The sequence below is a fragment of the Tachypleus tridentatus genome, chromosome 4 (genome assembly GCF_004210375.1).
Source record: "Tachypleus tridentatus isolate NWPU-2018 chromosome 4, ASM421037v1, whole genome shotgun sequence".
In the NCBI taxonomy this organism is placed as follows: Eukaryota; Metazoa; Arthropoda; class Merostomata; order Xiphosura; family Limulidae; genus Tachypleus; species Tachypleus tridentatus.
In genome coordinates this window covers 60,524,184-60,545,839 of record NC_134828.1, presented here as the reverse complement: position 1 = coordinate 60,545,839, position 21,656 = coordinate 60,524,184, and the positions used below count along the sequence as shown (strand labels likewise).

Sequence of the window (21,656 nt, the reverse complement as noted above, 5' to 3'; positions counted from 1 at the left end):
ATCTGTCTGTTGGGCTCTATCTCGCTGTCTGCAAACAGATATTAATAAAATTTACTCTTATCCGTTTTAGTTCATTTTTTGATCAGACACTCAAAGCACACACACACACACACAATTACGCATATTAAAAGTTATGAAGTAACTCCAAATACTGGACAAGTTATTTAAGAACTTTATAAAAGAGTCTAATAACAGTTATCAAAAGTTTCTAAGACCATATTTATTAGTAATTATCTGTATTTTTAACAACTGCAAGTTAATTAATAGAATGTTTTTCCAATAACTAGAGTATCTTTCTTCAGTTTCATGGGAAAACCATTATTGATTCCTGTTTATTGATTAAATTTCATTGCATGAATATAAGTAAATATATAAGGTTTAATGGAAAAAGATATTGCTAATTTTAAGCATTAACCTACCCACATATAATTACAATACATCATAAATTTTATCTTCTTAGCTGTATTATGCAATATTGATTACAATAACCTGTCTATCTGTCTCATTTTCTCACAAATTTCTTGTTTCTCGTCAGTAGCAAACAGATTGGGAACTTCTCCAGCATTTAAAAAGTTGTTGATATCTTCTACCAAAGATTACTCCTTAATCTGGGTATCAGAAAACAAAAAGACTCCATGCTGTTCACTGGAAGTTGATTTCCTCAGGATATGCTTCAAGTCTTCTTGCCACTCAGATTTTGTGTAACCTTTAGTAATTTCCACCTAATAAATAAAAGGAAATCCTTGTATACATTAGTTACTGAAATATTTTTGATATTCACGTATGAATAACTTTCACATTAATTGATAGTAAGAAATAAAATTTAATGATAAGGCTTAAGAATGAGATTACTTCATACTATGTACTAAATAAAACACCAAAACAAAACCCTCACCAGCACAAAGTTACTTGTATGCTACTATCACACGTTTAATTTTTGCATATAATCAATAAAAGAAGGTCCAGACGTAAAGCAAAACCTACTTGAATATTTCATAATGAGCAATATGAGCAGCTAAACAAGTCAAAAACTGTCGACCTGACCCTCCCACTCCAACTAACAGAGCATTACTCTGAGGTTGCTTCAAAATTCGAGATATTTTACATAGATGTTCTATAGCAAATCTATAACAACATAAAAATCTTTTAAAATAAACTGTATATAATAAACATGCAATGGTCCTACAAATTATTCTGTACAGATATTTGTACAAATTATTATAACATTGGGAAAATATATGTACCAGGTTTTTGACTCTCTGTGATAAAATATTTAATATTCTTTTCAGTTTTATCAAGTTTAGTAAATATGACTTATAGAGTGCAGAGACCACTTAATTGTTTGTTTATGTCATGACACTTTTGCAGTTATATGAGGGATGAATAATTAATTTCATTCCAAATGTAAAACAATGAAATGTAAACTATTATTGTAAAGTTTGATAAAATAATATATATATATAACCTTCCTGGATACAGAAAACTACATTAAGAGTACTGTAAAGGGTTTTAGGAATTCAAAAATTTGCTATGAAATCAGGCATATTTTAAAAATATATATATATATTGACAACCAAAATATGAATGCCATCAGGGATTGTGACAGCCATTATAGAACAAAGCTAGTGTACCAAAACTTGGTTTCATTAACTAGATAAATATGTGTTGATTGAAAACTGTTTTCAAGTAGGTAGGGCTGGGTGAAGTTGGTTTATTTGTAATATTTTCTTAGTTAAAGAACCTATAACACTTATTTATAATACCTTTCAAAAATGTATCTAGTAATTACATGTGACAAAGAATACAACTGGAAAATAATCTAATACACACTATGCATAGACAAGCACTGACAAGAATATTTGTATTAAAATGTTATTCACAAGAGATACATGATTATAAATCTAAATAAAGTCCTTAATATATGTTTCCTGTCTGTCTCTTCTTTTCTAGGAAACAAATTCTTGTGTCACAAATATTAATACACTCAGCTAAATAAATTCAACAGCATAACCTAATATTCAAGGGATATACTTTAAAACTTGTTTCAGGAAGCATATGTAAAAACTGAAAAGAACGTAATAGTAACTGATTTTAAAGCATTGTAAGGAGAGTTCTTTTAGAAATTTGAAACTATTAACACAATTTTTTCAATTCTTTAGATATTCCTTTCCTGTAAAAATTACTTCATTAATGAAAATGACTCATCAATACATAATAATTAAAAAGGTTACTTTTCACAGTACATAATATTGCACACTAATATTTAAAGAAATATTTATAATGATACTACAGAATTTTGTGACAGTTATACACAAAAAAGGATTCTATAAAATTTAAAATATCTAGTTCAAAAGAAATATTAGTAAAATAATTTCAAATTAATAGAAGAATATTGGGAAAGGGAAACATTTTTTACATTGATGTCAGAACAGAAATCACACAAGAAATCTAATTTAAAGACATGTGTAAACAAAAACAAAAATTCAGCACATAAACCGTTTTTGTACCTTATTACACAACTTCAATCCATTTTGTTTCTAAAGAATTACATTATGAAAACAACCATTTCATGTATAATAATCAATGTGTGGCAGAAAAAAACAAAAGCATTACTTTAAAGACAAAAAGAGTTTTTACTTTTACTACACCTACCTAAACAAAACTAAGTTCATTGTTTTTTGCTGACCTTGTTAAATTCTTCTAGAAAACATTCTGTGATAGAACGAAGATGAGTGATGTCATGAACCTCTATGTAGTTCCATGTATCTGATTTTGGATCTGCAAAATCACAGTATATTAGTGATCTTAAGTCACATTCTTCAACAACACCATCTTCATTCAGGTCTAGTCTTGCCATAAGGGTATGAAAGTTAATATGCAGATGGTCTCTTGACACTATTTGGATATATTCACACAGCCATCTTCAGTCATCATCATCAACCAAGCGATCATGAAAACTCTAAATACCTGAAAATGCAAAGTGAAAGAAGACATATTTTTTGACAGAATTTACTCTTAAAGCAGAATTATTAACATATCCAAAGTATTATCAGTGGGGATTCACAGGGATTTTTAAACACATTTATCTAATATGTTCATGCACCATATTGTTTTATTGGTCACAAGATTATTAAAATTACAAAAAGAAGTCACAAATAAGAATTAAATAAACATTTCTTAAAATATTGCAATTAATCCCATTAATTACCATTAGAATCCCCTTTATGTTTAACATTGAAAACAAATTATTATACTCAATTTGCTTTGGTCATTTTTTTAAATCGAATGTTGTAACAAGCAAAAACAAAAATACCCAATATGGTGGGCCTCACTATTATGAAGGTATAAAAAACAAAAAAACTAGTTATTATGTAAGAGTCGAAGATTTAAAGTGTACAAATACCCAGTTTTAAAGAATTACCTAAACTTACTGGTCATGATATTTTCATACGTCTTTTTTTCTATTTCTGTGCTCCTGGCAAGAAGAAAAATGTTAATAAAGATAAACTAATGGAGAATAAATTACAAATTCATGAAATGTAAGTACAATATTGGTAAAATGTCTTTCAAAGCATTTAAAACAATAAAAAATTATTTTAGATAATTTGATTATTCTTCATACTTTTTCCATTTACTGATATGTTGTTGTACACCTTTAAAAAAACTTATAAAACTTTCGCTTATTAATTTTGATTGTTGTACAATGCTCACCTGTCTCAGGTACTGTGGCTTCTATCTTTCTATTTTAAAAAAACTTCCTCAAGAAATTGTAGATTTAAATATGGTATAAAGTAAACAAACCAGAATGAGATTTTGGGATGCTTTAAAATAAGTTTTATGTAAGTTGTATACTGACTTCAATCAGACAGTTTTACAGTCATTTACATGTTTACAAAATATTAGATGATGAAAACTGAATTATTTTATATTGCTACTGATAGTGCTTCTCTAAAATTTATATATATTTTCTTTTTGAAATTAGATTATTGTTTACCAGTGGTTATCCAACTTTAAGTTCATATGGTACAGATGTATGTTTATAATTACCATCTACATTGATTACTCTTTTCATTATTATTAAAACATGTACCTCATGTACAAACAATCTTTTAAGAGAAGTTTGATCTTCAGTAGTTTCTGGTAAAGAAAGTAACAAGCCTTGGACAACACGTGAAAAGTCTTGTAGATTGAACAGATAATGAGATTTCTTTGGTGTTGGTAATAAACAGGACATTGCTTCTTTATATACTGCAAGAGTGCCCTGAACTAGTTCTTCAGTGCAATGCTCAAAGTCCCTGCTGAATCCCCTGTTATAATTATTGAAGAAACATTACTTGCCACTTAAAATGTGTTTCCATATTCCATCACTGAATAAAAATCTACAATAATTTTTTTTCTCTAAATATTAGAGCTCAAGAAAATTTAGCTTGTTTCACAAATATATGCAATTTTACATCAGAATTGTTTGTCATCTATAAAGTAGATTAACATATTTCATGCAACATGAATTTTATACAAAAACCAATGCATTCTGAGAATCATAAATTGTCTTCCACTTCACTAACAAGATTATTTTGGAAAATAAAGCTTGAAGGAACAATTCAACATATCCATATCCATCTGTATCTAGCAACATTGACACTACAAATTAAAATCAGGAAAACACTTCAGTATGTCTTCATTACTTTCAGCTAGGTCAGTTGCAGTAACTGAATGCCAGAAAACTATTTACCATTTTCTTTATGTTGTAGTATAATGCATGGAACTTCTTCTATGTTAAAATGTTTTTTGTTTTTTTTATTTGCAAGCTTTTGACTCACGTGTCAGAGCCTTTCCCAGGCAACAATGAACTGAACAATACAAATTATCTATGGAACACTATTTTAAAACAGATGTCTTGGCAACAATCATAACAATAACTGACATCTAATATTAAGGTTATTAACCACAGAGAAACTATGAGAAATATGGAATTAACTGTCAAAGATTTAAATTTTTACATAAATTGAATAATCAAAAACTTTGGTCTTTGTAAATGCATACCAATATGAAACCTTATACACATTACTGCTTAAAAATATTTAAGATAATTCATTAATTGAACATAACAAGCATAAAGAAAATATAATTATAGGTATTATAAAGAAACTTAATTCTTTATTTGTCATAATTTCTGTGTGGTTATAACTTTAATACCAGATGTCAGTTATTGCTACTACTGTTTTAAAACAGTGTTACACAAATAAATGAATCTGTATTGCTCAATACATTGCTACCCAGCAAAGACTCAGGTAAGAAGACCATAAATTCAGAAATAAAACTATTTTAACATGGAGAAAAATCTGTGCCAAATTTTACACATTACTTAACCCAAATGTTATAAGTCTTCTACAACAGTTTTATTTTATGATGTTTTAAGTCCATTTCACTTCATTATGTAATAACTCTTTAATGTACATGTACAATTTTCAATGTGACAACATCCATAAATTAATGTTTACAAAAAAATATACACTTTCTACATAAGTTTAAATACATCAGTATTTACGTACAACAAAAGAATTAAATAATTTCTACCTGCTTTCTTGATGCCATGTAAGAATACAATTGAAGATAGTAGTCATGATTTCATCATCAAATTCATTAATACTGACAGCATTGAAATGTCTGAGGAAGCGTAGAGTAATTGGATTACGACCTCCACCTGGTCAGTATTTGTAAAATAAAATACACTATGAATAGAAGTACTAAAATAGAATATTAAAGCATCATAAAGTTTAATTACTACATAAAGTATTTTATTCAAGTGAAATACTGCAAGATTACAAAATATCTAATGAAAAATGTCATGAATCATGCTAGTGATTCCTAATATGGGTTGCCAATTTGGTCTTCTTTATTATTATCTACTACATTGGTATGTATATCGTTGTGTGTGGGGTAAGAACGTAATTTCATGTTTATATAGCAGGCATGACATATGTACCACAGTGATTATTAACTTACTGTTACAACTACACTGATGTCATGTATCATTCATATACATATAGGTTTCCTACCTTTTCAGCCATGACACTGTTGACAGGATCACAATTTTTTTTACAATTGCATGTTATAAAAACATCTAAAATGTTATACAGAAATATTTAAGCTGTAATTTAAATGATAACACCATGCTCACTCTCAAGCATCAGATAAGCAATTAAGGTGATGACTGATGGTAAGGGTTAAATTATAGTCAACAATGCATGGTTTCAAATTTTATAGATACTGTAGATAGAGTAGCCATCCATGAAACTTACTACAAGAATTGACAAAAATCATGCAAGCAATAGATGACAAAAATGATGGCAATTGCAGGTGAAAATGAGGTAGACATTTTATAACTAGACATTTAATTTGAAAATATTCAGTTTTAGATAAAACACAACAGCAATGACCCAACAGAGTTTAGGGTTGTAACATGGTAATATGATCAATTCATGGTTCTTAATTAACATGTTTTTGACCTTTTAGAGTGTACAGAACGTCACAAAAAAGAGGAAATATGGTCATCTGCAGCAAAACCATGACCAGCTTTACAACAGCCAGCAGAAGGGAGGAGGAAGATAGAAATACAACTATACGTACTGTAAAAAATATTCTATTATGGTGTGATACACTGTTTTATATTTGCATTGAATATACATACATGCATCTATACAAATTGAAATATTAATATGGTGGTTTATATAGATATATATAAGGCTTTACAACTTAAAAACTACAAAGCATGCATAGATATAAATACTAACCAACATGTTTAGTATACATAAAAACTCACAAGGTTACAAAATCCTGTCTATACACCTTTCTAGTACAGATCAGTAGTCTAAAGATTCTTCATATAGCTACAGGGTACAAATATAGTAGCTATACATATTGAAACTTGCACAACCTTCTCCAAAATAAAATCACTTCAGCTTTGAGATCATCTAATTATAAATCTCTACTTTGACTTCATGTTTAAAAGCTGTAATATTGAAGAGAATCAAAATCGGGATTTGGCAAGAAAGTAGATGCACAAGGAATCAAGCTATTAGGTATAGATGTAAAGGTGGGGTATTATGTTAGAAGTAGTAGTTTAGTTGTGTTCAGTTACTTTAGTTGTGGTTTCTAGTATCTACATTTTTTACTTGGTTTATTTGAGTTATTTGGTTTCATGAAATTTTGTTTTATGTTATAATTAGGTTTTCTTTTCTCCTCAAACAATCCACACATTTATACAAATCTTGATCTGTTTATTGGCATTGTTCTCAATGCCAGAACAAATCAACAGAATTATGACTTCGGGTAACAGTTTATGAAATATACAGTATTAATGAAGTAAAATACACACTAACGGGTGATGATTAGTGAAAATATATTAATGTTTACTTCATAAAAACAACATATAAAAAAATATCAACTGCTCAAATACTCACCAGGAGGCCCCATAGCTGCAATCAAATGGATATCCACCAAACAAAAAGTTATGACTTCCTTTCTGTCATACCATGTACAGTGATCTAACCACTGTCATAGCAACTCTATAGCAGGTTGAGCTCCATAAGTCTCTCTTTATGGCATGTTTAAATCATCTACAAACACCACCTTGCAACATCCAAAAAATATGATTCAGAAATAAAACAAACACAATGTTTTGACTTTTCATTGTGTATTCATATTATTATTCATCTCCAATGAATCTCTGATTTATTAGATTATTTACATTATGTATTAGGATTTCAACTACCCAGAAATTTAATTTTGATTTAGAAGTTAATGAAATGTTAACATGTACCAAATTTATGATATTTGCTCACAAGATTGATACACACAATTTTCTTTCTTAATACAAATATATTTTACTATATAAAAATAACAAAAAACAATACACTTTATAACAACAATTATTACAAATAATTATTTGTATAAAAAAATTTTACAAACTGACAGTATTCACTCTTCTATTTGGTCTGGAACTGAATATTTTATCGATGGTCCAGGCCCATAAGGAACAAATCACTTTTATGTTGATAAACAGATACACTTCACTTGATAGGAAGGCTAGCCAGTATTTCCATGAAGCTATCACATAACTTCAGTAGAAATACTAATGTTTTGAAGTTAATTCTCTGAATTAGAATGGTTCATAATGTATGAAATCTATAAACGTACCTGGTCAAATATCTGTAGATTAATTAGCATTAATCACAATTATAGGTCTTGAGACTTATATATTCTGATTGCAGCAAACCAATAATATTTTGTTTCTGTCTCTTGGCATGTCAATTTATACTCTTTAGGCAAAATTCTCGAAATTTCAGTAGGCAACAATGTAAAACATATTGTTGATTCTTACATTCAAAAATCTTCCACAAATTTGGAGAACTGGTGGAACTTATAACAGTATAAGTTACATACATTTCTAAATATAAATTCAACTAAGACAAGCATAACTATTTAAATCAATATACAAGAGTAATCCATTACAATGACTAGGTAAAAGAAGCATCTAAAAGTTTAATAAACACAAATTAAAAGAAATTTAGATGCAGATGTACAGGAAAGTAATAATAAAAATTGAGGATTACCATTTTTTTCCCTAAAGGAGGTCCAAAAACACCCTTTCTTCACTTGTCTAGTTTACTCATTATAATATCTTGAGTTTGGTTAGCACTTGTTTGAGCTGAGAAGTTAATAAGCAATGGTAAGTACACTTGCCCATCCATTTTATTCAGTAAATAATCCTGAAACAGAATAACAGAGACTATACTCAATTTACACACTTACTTACACATTTTGTTCAACAAAATATTTAATAATAAAAGCATGAATTATGAATTTTGCTGGCTTATTTATCCTTTGTATTCCCCATTTAGTCTTAAGTATGTTAGGAAATTAAGGATGTCTTTGTTTGTTTGTCTGTTATTAAGCATAATGCTTCACACTGAGCTACGTGTGTTGTGCTTACTGTAGGAATGAAAATCCAGTTTTTAACGTTAGAAACTGTAAGAACTACTGCTAAGCTACTGGTAGTCAATAAAAATGTCAAAAGTTGAATTAAATTCTTTAACAACAACTAATCTTGAGGTAATCTCAAAGTTAAACTTAGCTTACGGCTATCTTATATTTGTAAAAAATTAGAGGTTCAAGAATCTATCATGCAGATAGATGAGAATAGTAGTTTGCCCAATATGGACTGACAGGAACAAGACACATTGTTGAAAGCAGACTGAAGAATAAACACTTTATCTGAAGCAGAAACAAATGTACACCAGTCTGGCCTGAAATAGTTATTGCACTGCAAACTAAAATGAATTAAAAGTGAACTAATTCAAAGTAATTAATGAAAACTGTCTATAAATATGCTACTGAAAATTAAAGTGAAACTGTATTCAAGTAGATTTTAAACTAAATAAAGTTAAAGAATAATTCAGCAGAGCAAGGAACAAAGGAAAATAAAATTAAGACTTCCACAGAACATTCTGGCTCCTTAGATGCAGAAATGAAAATTTTCAGAATTTAGAAAAAAAAATAACTTTGCTCCATGAGACAGTTGTAAAGTAATCAATTCTCCACATGAAAATTAAAGTAGAATGGAATATAACTATTGAAAAAGAAAGAAAAAAAAATTCAAGCTGAATTTAGCACATTATTGTAGCCATACTGAGCATGTTACAGACAAGAACTTTAAATCTTTGGAAGAGGTATGGGACGTTAAGGTATGTAGTATTTTGCAATCCTATAGAAATTTTAAATAATGTGCAAGGGATCACAAAAATTAACATTTTCGTGTACCAAATATATATTTATAATAATATTTACCTCCTATCACACCTTAGCCTCTTTCCAATGAAAGTTTCTCTTCTTTACCCATCTAAGCATTGATATAAATCTTACCTCATTTCCTCCAGACTTTATGTCCTACAGCAATTTAAATTTTGTGATTCTCTCCATCTACATCTATGCATCCCCTACAACCAAACAGTGACACCAATTCATGGTTCTGAGCCTTTGGGATGCCTCATCCTGCCCATCATATGAAGGTCAAAAGATTCTGAGAAATGTTGATCTATTTGGTGATCACAGGGTTCAATATGAAACTCCACATACCTAAAAGAGGATCTAGTCCATGGAATTGAAACATATGTCCACCTGGAGGTAGTAAGCAAAAGCATGCTATTCAGACATATGAATGGGACAAGGTATATTTATCTTGTCATGTAATAGAGCAGTAAATCTCACAGAATGAATGGCAATATCAGCAGGTAAAACTAAGTTGTCACTCTTAAACTTTTTGGCCATCAACAATGGAGTAAATTCAAAAGCAACTGGAGAAAACCTCAAAACATCACTAAACCTGATTAACTAACTGAAGAAATTGAGAAGAAAGTGGCTTATCCAAATTGTTCTCCTGGGCATCTGAACTAGTAAATGAAGAAAGGTGCTAGAAATAAAAAGAATAAGAGCCAAACTTTTCTCCACACTGTCTTGGGTCATCAGCAAAAGTAGCTTCAGAGCCCAAAGATAGATACCACCAAACAAAATATATGTCTTCATCTCACAACAAATCAGATCATGGACAGTCTCAAATGAGCATACACTCGTAACCTCTAAGAGATGTTAAATAATGGGTGGAATAAAAGAGGGCTGATTAGTATCCATGATGGAAATAGTAACCTGTGAATTCATGCCTGACATGGCATGTCACAAAAGTTTTATTTTTATAAATAATAATTATCAACAGACATGTCACAAGCCTCAGGAAGTCCTTTCTGGTGATAAGATATTTCTAAGCCATTGCATTTTTTGTCTGATTTTTTGAAAATTTCCAAACTGAGTCCTCACACTAAAAGGCATTGATTTACACAATCTCTTTTGTCATACATATCTGATTGAGACATTTTTGATAAAAAACCTTTTTTTTACACTGAATTGTATAACTTACAGAATAAGTTTATGTTAATATTTCTAAGTGCTAGACATTTAAGATTTATGGCACTTGCTGTTCCTTAAATTTATCACAGTATGAATAATCCAAAAATATAATGTAAATGGTCAAAATACAAAGTTTCTTTACCTTACAGTCATTTTGACAGTCTGTCTCTGGAAAAAAAAGCTTGAAAACCAGGTGGGTAGCAACCAGTAAACCTTTTACAAATGGGGAGATGCAAAGAAAGTGTTGCTATCTATGCAGATTCAAGTAAGACTTGCTTGATTTGGTTCTGGAAGTGCAGAATCCAACTGAGGTTGCCCAAATTAGAAAGAAAAACAAAGCTTATGGTATGTCCAAAAATGGTCATGACCATTCATGACATTCAACACTTCTTTGGTTTGGGTGGTGATCCTCCATGAGCAAAGACTTTGAGCTGATAGGAATAGAAACATTGGATATTATGTAAGACTCCTCTTCTATGTGTATGAGATATTGCACATCCTCTGCAGAAAAGAAACTTTCCAGGAAATTCTATAATCCAGATGTTGTAGATTAAGTAATATATATATTTTATGCCAGAGATGTGAATGTGAAATTTCATATCCAAAATGCCTCAGAATTTTTTTTATTGTAAATAAACATTAAACTCAAAATCCAATAAGATGGAGAAAAAGCATAGGTATAACTATGGTTATAAAACATATGAGATAAAACTGCAACAAGCACATAAAACTGTCATTCTAATGTTCTGCCTTTGAGAAAAGCGAACAGGAAGTAATAACAGATAGCTCTTATATACAGATCTGGTATAGGGGCATACTAACATTGGTGGAAAGAATCACAAGATTTATGCTTCTATTGGGAATATAGTGGGGTATAAAGGCAGAAACTAGTGAGGTAAGATCCATAGCAAAACTTAGACTGGCAGAAAAGAGAAAAATTCATTGGGATAAAGGTAAAGTGCAAGAGGAGGTAAGCGTGTTTCAAAAAATTAGTTTACTTTGTTCAACACAGACATGGAGAATAGTATTTTGTAATTTTACTAGTGTAATGAAATAAGACAAACAATGATTTGTAAACTTGCAGCTATTTTATTCAAAAATAGCCCTTGAATAAACAAATGAGCTAATGAATTATTATTTGTAAGTAGTGCTATGATTGCATCACATCTAAAACAGCTACTAATTAAATCTTCACAACTAATATTGAAGATATTTTTATTCAGGTATGTCTACACAGTTGTTCTACATTTCTATTCAGTTTTACATGTAGTTAATCATATCCATGTCAACTGAGTAATGCACAGTGAGAAATATACACTAATCCTTTTGAACATGTAATGGTTATATATTGCCATCTATGTTCTCACATCTTGAGTTAACATGTAAACGTTCCTATATGTACTTCTAGTTAAGAGGCCTATTCAAACAATTAATATAGAAATGTATATAACTGGCTTGGAATGACTTAGAATTGGATGTAAATTATTGGGTGATGTAGAGTTGTAGAATCCTTTAGAAAGGCTTGACCTGAGAATAAAAGTTGGTTAATTGTATAGTTATGTGTCTTGATTTTGATTCTCTTGTCTATTTCTCTTGCTTTCCAGTTGTAGTGTTTCTGCCATGATCCCAGAAACCAGGCTATAATTATATATATTTGAAGTTGGCGAGCTAATAGTTTGGTACACGAATATTGAGATGTTTATAAATAATTTTATGTTACTAAACTCGCTTGCATTTACATCTTCTTTGTTGTTTGTGTTAAATCAATTAGCTATTTTTAAAATTTTTTTTCAGGGTAAACAACAAAAGCACTTTTAAAAAAATATAAAAATCATTCAAAAACTTTTGTCCATCCACCAGTAGAAAAATACTCCTTGAAAAAAAGAAAAAGTATATTTAAACAGTGATTAATAAATGTTTTTGAATAATAGATATTTTCATTACATCAAGTAACCATTAGTACCACTGTTTTTCATCTATTACAAGTTACATAACATTTCATTATATAATACAGTATGGTCTCAATTGTTTAGTTACATTAATATCAGAAAATACTGTTGATTAATTTTTGTTCTTCTAAGCCAAGGTACAGAATTTTATTCATCATTAATAATCTAAAATACTTTAGGTGTTTGTATAGCATGAAATACAGTCACAATTAATTATCTGTTATTATTTTTCAGCAAACTGGTTATTTGTGTGGTTGAGAATTGTTGACTTTTTTTTATTAATTACTTCCAGTGCAACAGACTAGTTTTGCTGAATTTATAGCTTAATAATGCTGCTTGGAATAGTACACTAAATGAATAAACCAAGTCTGAGTTTATGGTCAGTAAAGGACATCAAAACCACAAACTACTTATATTCCACCACTATTTGAAGCCTGTTTTGTTTATTTCCAAGTAGAACTGATGGAGCTTTAAATTAATCTAAATTATATTAATATTATGCTGTAATGAAAGCAGAAAACCAAAAATAGATTAGGCTTCTACATTTTTTTTCTTCACAAAATTCATGTTTTGGTGAGGAAAACAAATTAACAATTAAAAACTGTTAATTGTTGTATTTATCACTATGTAAATTTTATTAGTTATGAAGTTATTAATCTAACATTCAGTATCTAAATATACCTTATTTCTCTGAGTTAATTCCAAAGAATTGCCTTTAGTAATCTGTTATTTAAAATGCCCTCTGCCTCACTTGACCATGTTTGTGGGAGGCATAGAATTGGCTTATGATAGCATAGCTTGATCATACACAATACTTATAATAAGTTCTGTTACTTCAGATTATCTCATTGCCATATTACTTTAATTACATTAAAGTTGTCAGGGTAAAGAAATCAGATTTCACTAGTTACTTTTCATTGTTTATGAATATTATATACAGACTTGCTTATACTGGTGTCATAATTATCGAGGTAGTCAGTGATACAGTATCAGTATAATTCTCTCGATAGGTGATATATGTACTTCTGTTTATGATTTGTAGTCCTCTGTGTAACTTGTATCAGGTTTTGATGTTGGATTGGTGTACTTCTGTAAGTACTTGTTCATAACCATATTCACATTTAGTATACTGGTAAGACGAAAAATTAACAGTTTTACATCTTTTCCAAAGAACAAAATAAACAATTTTTCTTTACGTCTAGTTTTATTAAACAGGATTATTTTTAATGTTAAAAATTAAGTGCATATTTTAAAATTAATTTTTACATTAATGAATATTATTTTGTATTGTTAGCTTAGTGCATGTACTTCTAGTTATTTTATTTTTTACAGGAGATGCTTCTTTAATTTATGAGTTTATTTTTTAGCTTTGACCTGCAGGGATAACATATTTTTGATCAAGCATTTTTCACAATGCTTGTTAGATTCTAATTCAGTGGTTACTATCACCCTAGAAAACAACTTATTAATTAACATCAAAATAAATTTTTACATGTGACAAAACTAAACACAAGTATAAGACACACATGAACTTTGAAAACTTACAGTAATGTAGACAGACTTTCCGGTGTCTGTGGGACCAATAAGTAGCATTGGTTTTTCATGAGATACTAGCAATGACAGCATAAATGTATAACAAACAGTGTCAATAGTAGGAACAATGATTTGGTGAACTAGTGCTTCACGAGAAATAGGTGGTACTTCATCCAGTTGATCCTGCCACCTCATCCATTTCCCATTCTCACCAGGCTGGTAAAAAAAGTATTTTTTAAAAACATCTACAAAGAAGTAAAACAAAAAAAGATAATACTTTCTATGGAAGAAGTAACTCTTCACTTTGCTAATTACATAATTTAAATTATTTCTGTATCCCTTGCTAACGTGCTTAAGTTTATGCTTTTTTATTAGTTACATCCAGTTTAAATTATCTATTTTCCTGCCAAAGCTTAAACAATGTACCTGCAAAACATAATATGACATAAAACTAAATTACTGTGTGTTTGTGTTGGATATGAAACAGTAATATGACTTTAAGAAGACACACAGTTTGATCTTCTTTACCAGAATTCCAAATTGGTGAACAAAACTGAATTAAATATGTTTTGAAGAATATTTTTGGTTCGAGTAGTTAATCATAAAATTAAACCTGTAAAATTTAAGAAAGAACACTGTAACATAATGTTAAAATAATTTTGGATAGACAAAATTCTGTACAAAAACTAAAACCACATTAGCAAGTTCAAGTTATTTCATGAGTAAGTTAAGTTTACCTTCTATTACCTGATTTAATTTACTGAAGGGTTTCTTGAATTTTATTTGCTAGTTATATACTTCTGACAGAAACCTCAGCTAGATGTCATATTTGTTGAATTTTATGGAAAACTAATACTTGTGATAGCTGTCCTTAATTTTGAAGGAATAGATTAGAGGGAAGATAGCTAGTCAGTTCCATCCCCAGCAAAATGTGATTGGTTGGATTTGACCATCGCTTTTATACTACACCTAGAGCCCTAATATGCAGAGTATGATTTTACTTAGGCAGTAACAGAGCACAAACTATAGAACTTCTGATCAGAATATGACACCTTAACCACTTGGTTGTGCTCATGTCACTACAGTCAAAAGCCCTACTTTAATAAAAAAAAAATATACAGTAAGAAAACAATAGCAAGTATAACTAAAGTTAATTTGAATCACAATTTAAATAATGTGTAAACGCTTTTTCAGATTAACTTCTAAATCATATTATCTGTTTAATTTTAGGAACTGCATAGTTTATGACTCAAATGATTATTACTAATTTATTATTAGTTTAAAAATGTCAGTTTTCAGAAATTTAGAAGTATATAACATAATTTCACATATTTGATGAAGTTTATCATTTTGCATCCACAATGATAACAATTGATAATCAAAGCAATACAAGTCTTCAGTCACTATCTTAATTACAAATGACTCATAAATTTAAATTAAGAATGAAAAACGTTCAAGTTGTTACCTTTCTGTCAAATTTGTAACTGAACACTATGTGTTTTGAGGGTATTGGCTGCTTTAAATGAAATGAAATATTTTTATTGCTGTCAACTACCATCTCTTGGACTTCTTTAGACAAAGTCCCCTATGAGAAAAATTATTTATTACTTTAGTATATCTACTGGTTAACGTTCTGTGGCTTCAACTGTTATGAGACATACTAAAAAGTATTTCCAACATATCTAAAGAGCCAACATGTTGTGTCTAAAATCCTATGGTACCTCTATGTTTTTAAATGTATCAGATGATTTAGGACATGAGAGAAAGATCTAGTATCTCTTATATCAGACATTGCTGGAATAAGGTAATGTCATTAAATACAAAATAATCTAGTATTGGATAGTTCAGTTATCCTAGCAGATGGGTAAGTAGCCGAACTAATCTAAGATGTACATAAATGAGATATTTTGATGTTTCTGGTAACACTGGATTACTTTAATTATAAAACATATATATTTCAAACACAAAATAATTAATGCTGAACTACTGAAGACATGTAAGAATAGTGGCCAAGTTGTCAGTTCATAAATGTATCTTAACTGACTCCACTGTAGTCTTATTAACTTTAACATCTGCAATTTACTTATTTGAAATTAAAATTATAATTTTTCTCTGCTGAAAATGTATTTCTGACAGGTACTTACTTCCACTCCCTTACGTAACTATTTTTGTTAAGTGCTGCCTCTATTTGCAAAAAGTTGTTCACATGTTGTTCCTACCCACCCTTCAATTCACATGGTTTAACTGATTATTGCATCCAAGTTATTATGCAAAAAATCTCTATCAATAGTAATGCCACACACCCACATGACTCCCATTATACTATTTTACCTATCACTTCGAGTTTAGGCAGAAATTTAAGCATTGCTCAACAGCGAGGAAGAAAGGTGGAATGTGTGAGTGAAAGTAAGTACTTGTCAGAAATACATTTTCAGTGTAGGAGATTTATAACTTCTGACAGAGTACCTTATTTTCATTTAAAAAATACATGGCTAGAATTCTACATTGAATAGGTGCAGGGGATGGTACAAGAAAGGAAGTAGAAGGATCCTTCAAAAGCATTTGAAAGGCACCCTAATAAGAGAAGTATATATGGGAGACCACACCACTTCTATACCAAGTATACTCTTTGCATAGATGTGGGCATAAAAATATGAGGAGAACATACCAATGGGAGAGAAAATGGTTGTACAGTGGTCCTAATTACAATATGTTAGAATTTCAACCTCCCTGATGAACAGAATATGAGTAAAATAAGGAATGTGCTCCAAGATTTAGAGTGCAACAGACTATATGTGGCAAATCAACTGCATTCAAAACTTGGCCACTGGGAATCAACATAAATTCAGGAATATGATGAGGATTAATTTGCAAGTACCTCTATCATGACCCACAACACAAAGAGGATCAAGACTGTAATTGTATGAGAAAATAGAGGTATCTGTAATATATATGTGAGGACTTATGTTGATTGTTTTGGATCTAAATCCAAAACCCAGCTACATAGAATTGACCTCCAGAAGGCAGTACTGAATGAGAATATCAAAATTTGGGAGCCTTGTTGGAACTAGAAAGTTAAAAAAAATATTGAGTTTGGTTTGGCTGGATTTGAATTATGTGCAAAGGCACACAAGGGTTATCCTCACTTGTAGTCTATAATTTAGCAGTGAAAGAGCAGAGAAAAGGTAGCTAGCTAGTCATCATTACCTAGTACCAACTCTTGGGCTACTCTTTTACCAAAGAATAATGAGATTGACTATCACATTATAATGACCCCATAATTGAAAGAGTGAGCATGTTTGGTGTGATGGGGGCAAACCCAAGATCTTCAGATTACAAAAAAAGATCCCTAACTGTCTGGTCACACCAGGACAAGTTATTTGAGGGCCATACAAGTCTTACATTTTACTTTACTCTCATATTACTAGTACCTACATTTTATTTTATATTAATAATTCAAAAACATTCCCATATTATGTTTATATATAAAACAACAAGGCTATAGAAGCCATATTGTTCAACATTTAGAAGATAAGGAAACAAAAATGCTTGCCTAAAAAAATCATTATGTTTTTTGGAAAATAAATATCATTATTATCTAATTACAGATGATAAATAAAACATGCACACATATCTACATTGCTGTCCCTAAATTAAATATTATTGAATTATATTAATAAGATTAACATTAAGTGTTTTGAAGCTAGAAAAGTCTAAAATAATTTCTGCTGTATTAGTTACAGGAAAACTGATGAAAAAATTCAGTCTTTCTATTAACATATATATCAAATGATTTATTATTTTGAGTATATAGCTGAGAATAAAAAGAAGAAACAGCTTATGTGATATTCTACTTACCCGACAGGTATAAAAAATACAATTAAAACTTTGTAATAATTAAATCAACTGTACAAATACCTAACCTCCATTAATGCACGAAAGATCATGTTGAATGATTTCTTTCCAATTTCATTAAGAGTTCCACCCAATGACCATACAACAGAAAATTGAAAAAAACATTGTTGAAAAAATAAAAATGTTGTCATGAATGTTGTTTATGAACTTAAAAGGTATTACTTCATAATGATTTAAGATATAACTCCTAAATAGATAATTCTTTGGTATTCTAAAGTCATTTTTCAGTTTCTGTTGTTGCTCACCTTTACAGGTGTAAGAAATATGCTTATAATGTAATGACTGGTTCTCAATTTATCAAAAATGCTCCAGTAAACCTCTTGAAAAACTTCACGGCTTCTATTGTTATTGATCATCCAACACACAAGCATATGTTTTAGATGAAGATTGTTTAATTAATTTACAATATTTTGATAAACTTCTTTGAAAAGCTCTTTAGTTCCATGGTTACTAACAATGACATGAAACTATGACAGTTACTACTGAATTCATTTAAATGTATTAGAAACTTTTAAAAGTAAAAATATTCTTTGATTATTAACTGTTATATACAAATAAATTCACCTGAAAAAAGAGGCAAGAGCTCATGCTAAAGTCTTTGCTCTTTTTTTTTTTAATTTTCTTGTGGTGATCCTAAACTTTCTGTAGCTATTGATTGCTAAAAAGGAGAATGTTGTATCACAGATGCTATAAAAGTTAGGTCAATCCTAATGCTCAAAAGTATTTAAAGCACTTTATAAGTTTTATACTAAAGAACAAAATATTATTGCAAAATGTTAGCAAGTAATAATTCTAAATATATGACTAATGTTAAAAGACAAAAAGCAGCCTACCTGTTGAGCCTTTATAATTAATACACTTCATACAGGTTGTGACCATCATCATTACTAATTAAAGAGCCAAAAAATAAAAGTTATTAGGTTGTCCAAAAATAAATGTCGGAATTCTCATGATGACATTTAGAAGCTGAATATTGAGTAATATATTGTTGGTGTTGTTCCTTACAAGATGTCTTACTTGTCTGCTGTTTCAACTCTAGTTAGGGTAACTTTTTCATTCTCCAAGGCAGCATGGACAAGTAGGGCTTTTATTTGATTCCAAATGTTTCAACATAGAGATGAAAGTCTTGAAGACCACAAATACCAAAGAAGAAAGCAATCCTTAGATGAAAACACATTAAGGGAAGCAGTTGAGGCAGACCCTGACACAACAGTATGTGACCTTGCAGAAAAGCTAGGCACAAGTAAGTCAAGCATTGCCAACCACCCGAGTGCAATTGGAAAGAGAAAGTGTTAGATAAGTGAGTTCCACATGAGCTGACTGAAGATCAACAAAATCAGCAAAATGAGACCTGTCAAGGATGATGTTACAAAAATTGTATGAATTGGGAATCAAAGTTCTGCCTCATCCACCTTATTCCCCAGACCATTCCCCTACAGATTTTCATTTATCAAGCACTTTGACAATTGTTTGAACAATAAACATTTTCAAAACCAGGGAGCTGCAGAAGAAGCTGTCAGGGAGTTCACTGACCATAGAAGCTCTGATTTCTTTAGCAGGGGCATAAACAACATCATTACACGTTGGCAAAAGTGTGTTGAAGCAAATGACGCTCACTTTGATTAAAGCATGTTTTACAACACTGGTTTATACTTTTCCAAAAGTCAGAGTTCAAAAACATTTTTTTTCCAGACAACCTAATAATTCCCAATCTGACAAAGGAAACAGTATCATAATTTTTGGTAAAAATTAATATTTAAAGAAAGGTGAAGACTTTTTATGTGATTCAACTAAGTTTGTGTTATAACATGACCATACTGATAGAAGAAGTGTTAAATTGCAAAAGTACTTACTGAAACTGAAGAAGGACAATATTCTTGATGAAAAACAGTATCTTAACATGTAGTCCTCCAAGAGCTGTTAATGGTCTACTTGAAATTAATAATGAAAGGTGTCCTTTGAGATCTACAGTATTTAACATTGAACTTTTATCCATGCTTTAGCTGGTGTTTTGGCTGAATTACTAAAGTGTAATGAATACCATTTAGAAAGAAGTTTTGAATTTTCTAATGAAATGCAACAGTAGGAGTTTGATAGTAATTTTCATTATTCCAGCTTTGATATTAAATTTCTGTATACAAAAATATCTTTGAAAGAAATTATACAGTTAAGTTATGATTTGGTTTTCAATGTTAACTGTAATATCACTATTTTCAAGTCAGTTTTTCTGAAATTGATGAACTTTGCTGCTAAGAACTCACAATGGCAAGTTTTACAAACAAATCAATGATATTGCTATGTATTCAATACTACACTCTCTTGGTCCAATGCATTTTTATTATTAAGAAAAACAAAGGTTAGAAAATTGCCCCAAACAGTTTAAACCCCTCTACCATCATAGGTACATAGACATTACATTTATTATCTTTAAAACATATTTTCAATTTTCCAGTTTCTTCAATATTTGATAGTAGACATAGAAGTATAAAGTTCATCATGAAAAATCAGCAAAGTCATAAACTTTTATTTCTGAACACTGATTAATAATAATAAAAGTCATTTTGTCTGTGAATGTGACAAAACCATCCATTTAAATGTTTTTAAGCATTTATCAAGAAACATTGATGAACAAAGCCTCTAAAGAAAAGATATTACTTATTCACAAACTGAGGCCAAGGATTAATTGTTTAGGTTTAGCAAGTAGGCTACTTCTAACATTACTAGATAATTATGAATAAAAGGAAGTAACCAACCTCTAGCCACATACATACAGTATCTTCAGAGATGTCTCTCATTACTTTCTCATGTTTTATGTCACCTAACAAGCAATCCATAAGGTTCATTAAAGACATGACTCGATTGGCTTCTGTGGTAGGGGACAACTCCTGTTAATATAGGTAATGATAGAATCTAAATCCACTTCATTGTATTCAACTACATTCTTTTAGTTCAAAATAAATTATTGCATTTACAGGAAAAATTAAGACAAGCATATATATTAGAAAACTAACATTAGTGTTAACATTAAAATCTCAACTGTACATTATATGAATAGATTGTTAATTTGACCTCATTAGAAGACATAAGCATAGCATCAATACTAGCAACAAGTTCTTGATGTTATATTCAGTGCAAATTATTAATATAAAATGATTTCATCTAATAGTAAAATATTTTTATATGCTTAATGAATTTTAATACAAGTTGATTGCATGCCATTTTAACATATCCACAAAATTCTTATTTTAATATTCTGATTGCACTTTCAATAGAAAACGTTATAGTAATTAAATTCAT

General features: G+C 29.9%; 1 protein-coding gene across 2 annotated transcripts; it reads right to left on the bottom strand.

Annotated features, from left to right (window-relative positions):
• Positions 1-4,116: 4,116 nt before the first annotated feature.
• On the bottom strand, positions 4,117-21,238 carry LOC143248356 (dynein axonemal heavy chain 12-like). Of its 2 annotated transcripts, XM_076496717.1 has the most exons (6): positions 21,113-21,238; positions 14,457-14,660; positions 8,616-8,771; positions 7,464-7,632; positions 5,578-5,704; positions 4,117-4,307 (listed from the first exon to the last, which is right to left on the bottom strand). In XM_076496717.1, the coding sequence occupies exons 1-3, from the start codon at positions 21,209-21,211 to the stop codon at positions 8,655-8,657; spliced, it is 420 nt and encodes a 139-aa protein (XP_076352832.1). In that variant the 5' UTR covers positions 21,212-21,238; the 3' UTR covers positions 4,117-4,307; positions 5,578-5,704; positions 7,464-7,632; positions 8,616-8,654. The 2 variants fall into 2 exon arrangements, with proteins under 2 accessions (XP_076352832.1, XP_076352834.1); XM_076496719.1 differs by lacking the exons at positions 4,117-4,307; positions 5,578-5,704; positions 7,464-7,632; positions 8,616-8,771 and adding an exon at positions 11,194-11,393.
• Positions 21,239-21,656: the final 418 nt, after the last annotated feature.

Excerpts from the sequence above, each read along its gene's own strand:
- LOC143248356 (XM_076496717.1), bottom strand. The coding sequence starts at position 21,211 with ATGTCTTTAATGAACCTTATGGATTGCTTGTTAGGTGACATAAAACAT. Across the intron at positions 14,661-21,112 it reads CTGTATGTATGTGGCTAGAG|CCTGGTGAGAATGGGAAATG; the intron begins GTTGGTTACTTC and ends TTTTTTTACCAG. Across the intron at positions 8,772-14,456 it reads GAAAGTCTGTCTACATTACT|GATTATTTACTGAATAAAAT; the intron begins GTAAGTTTTCAA and ends ATTCTGTTTCAG.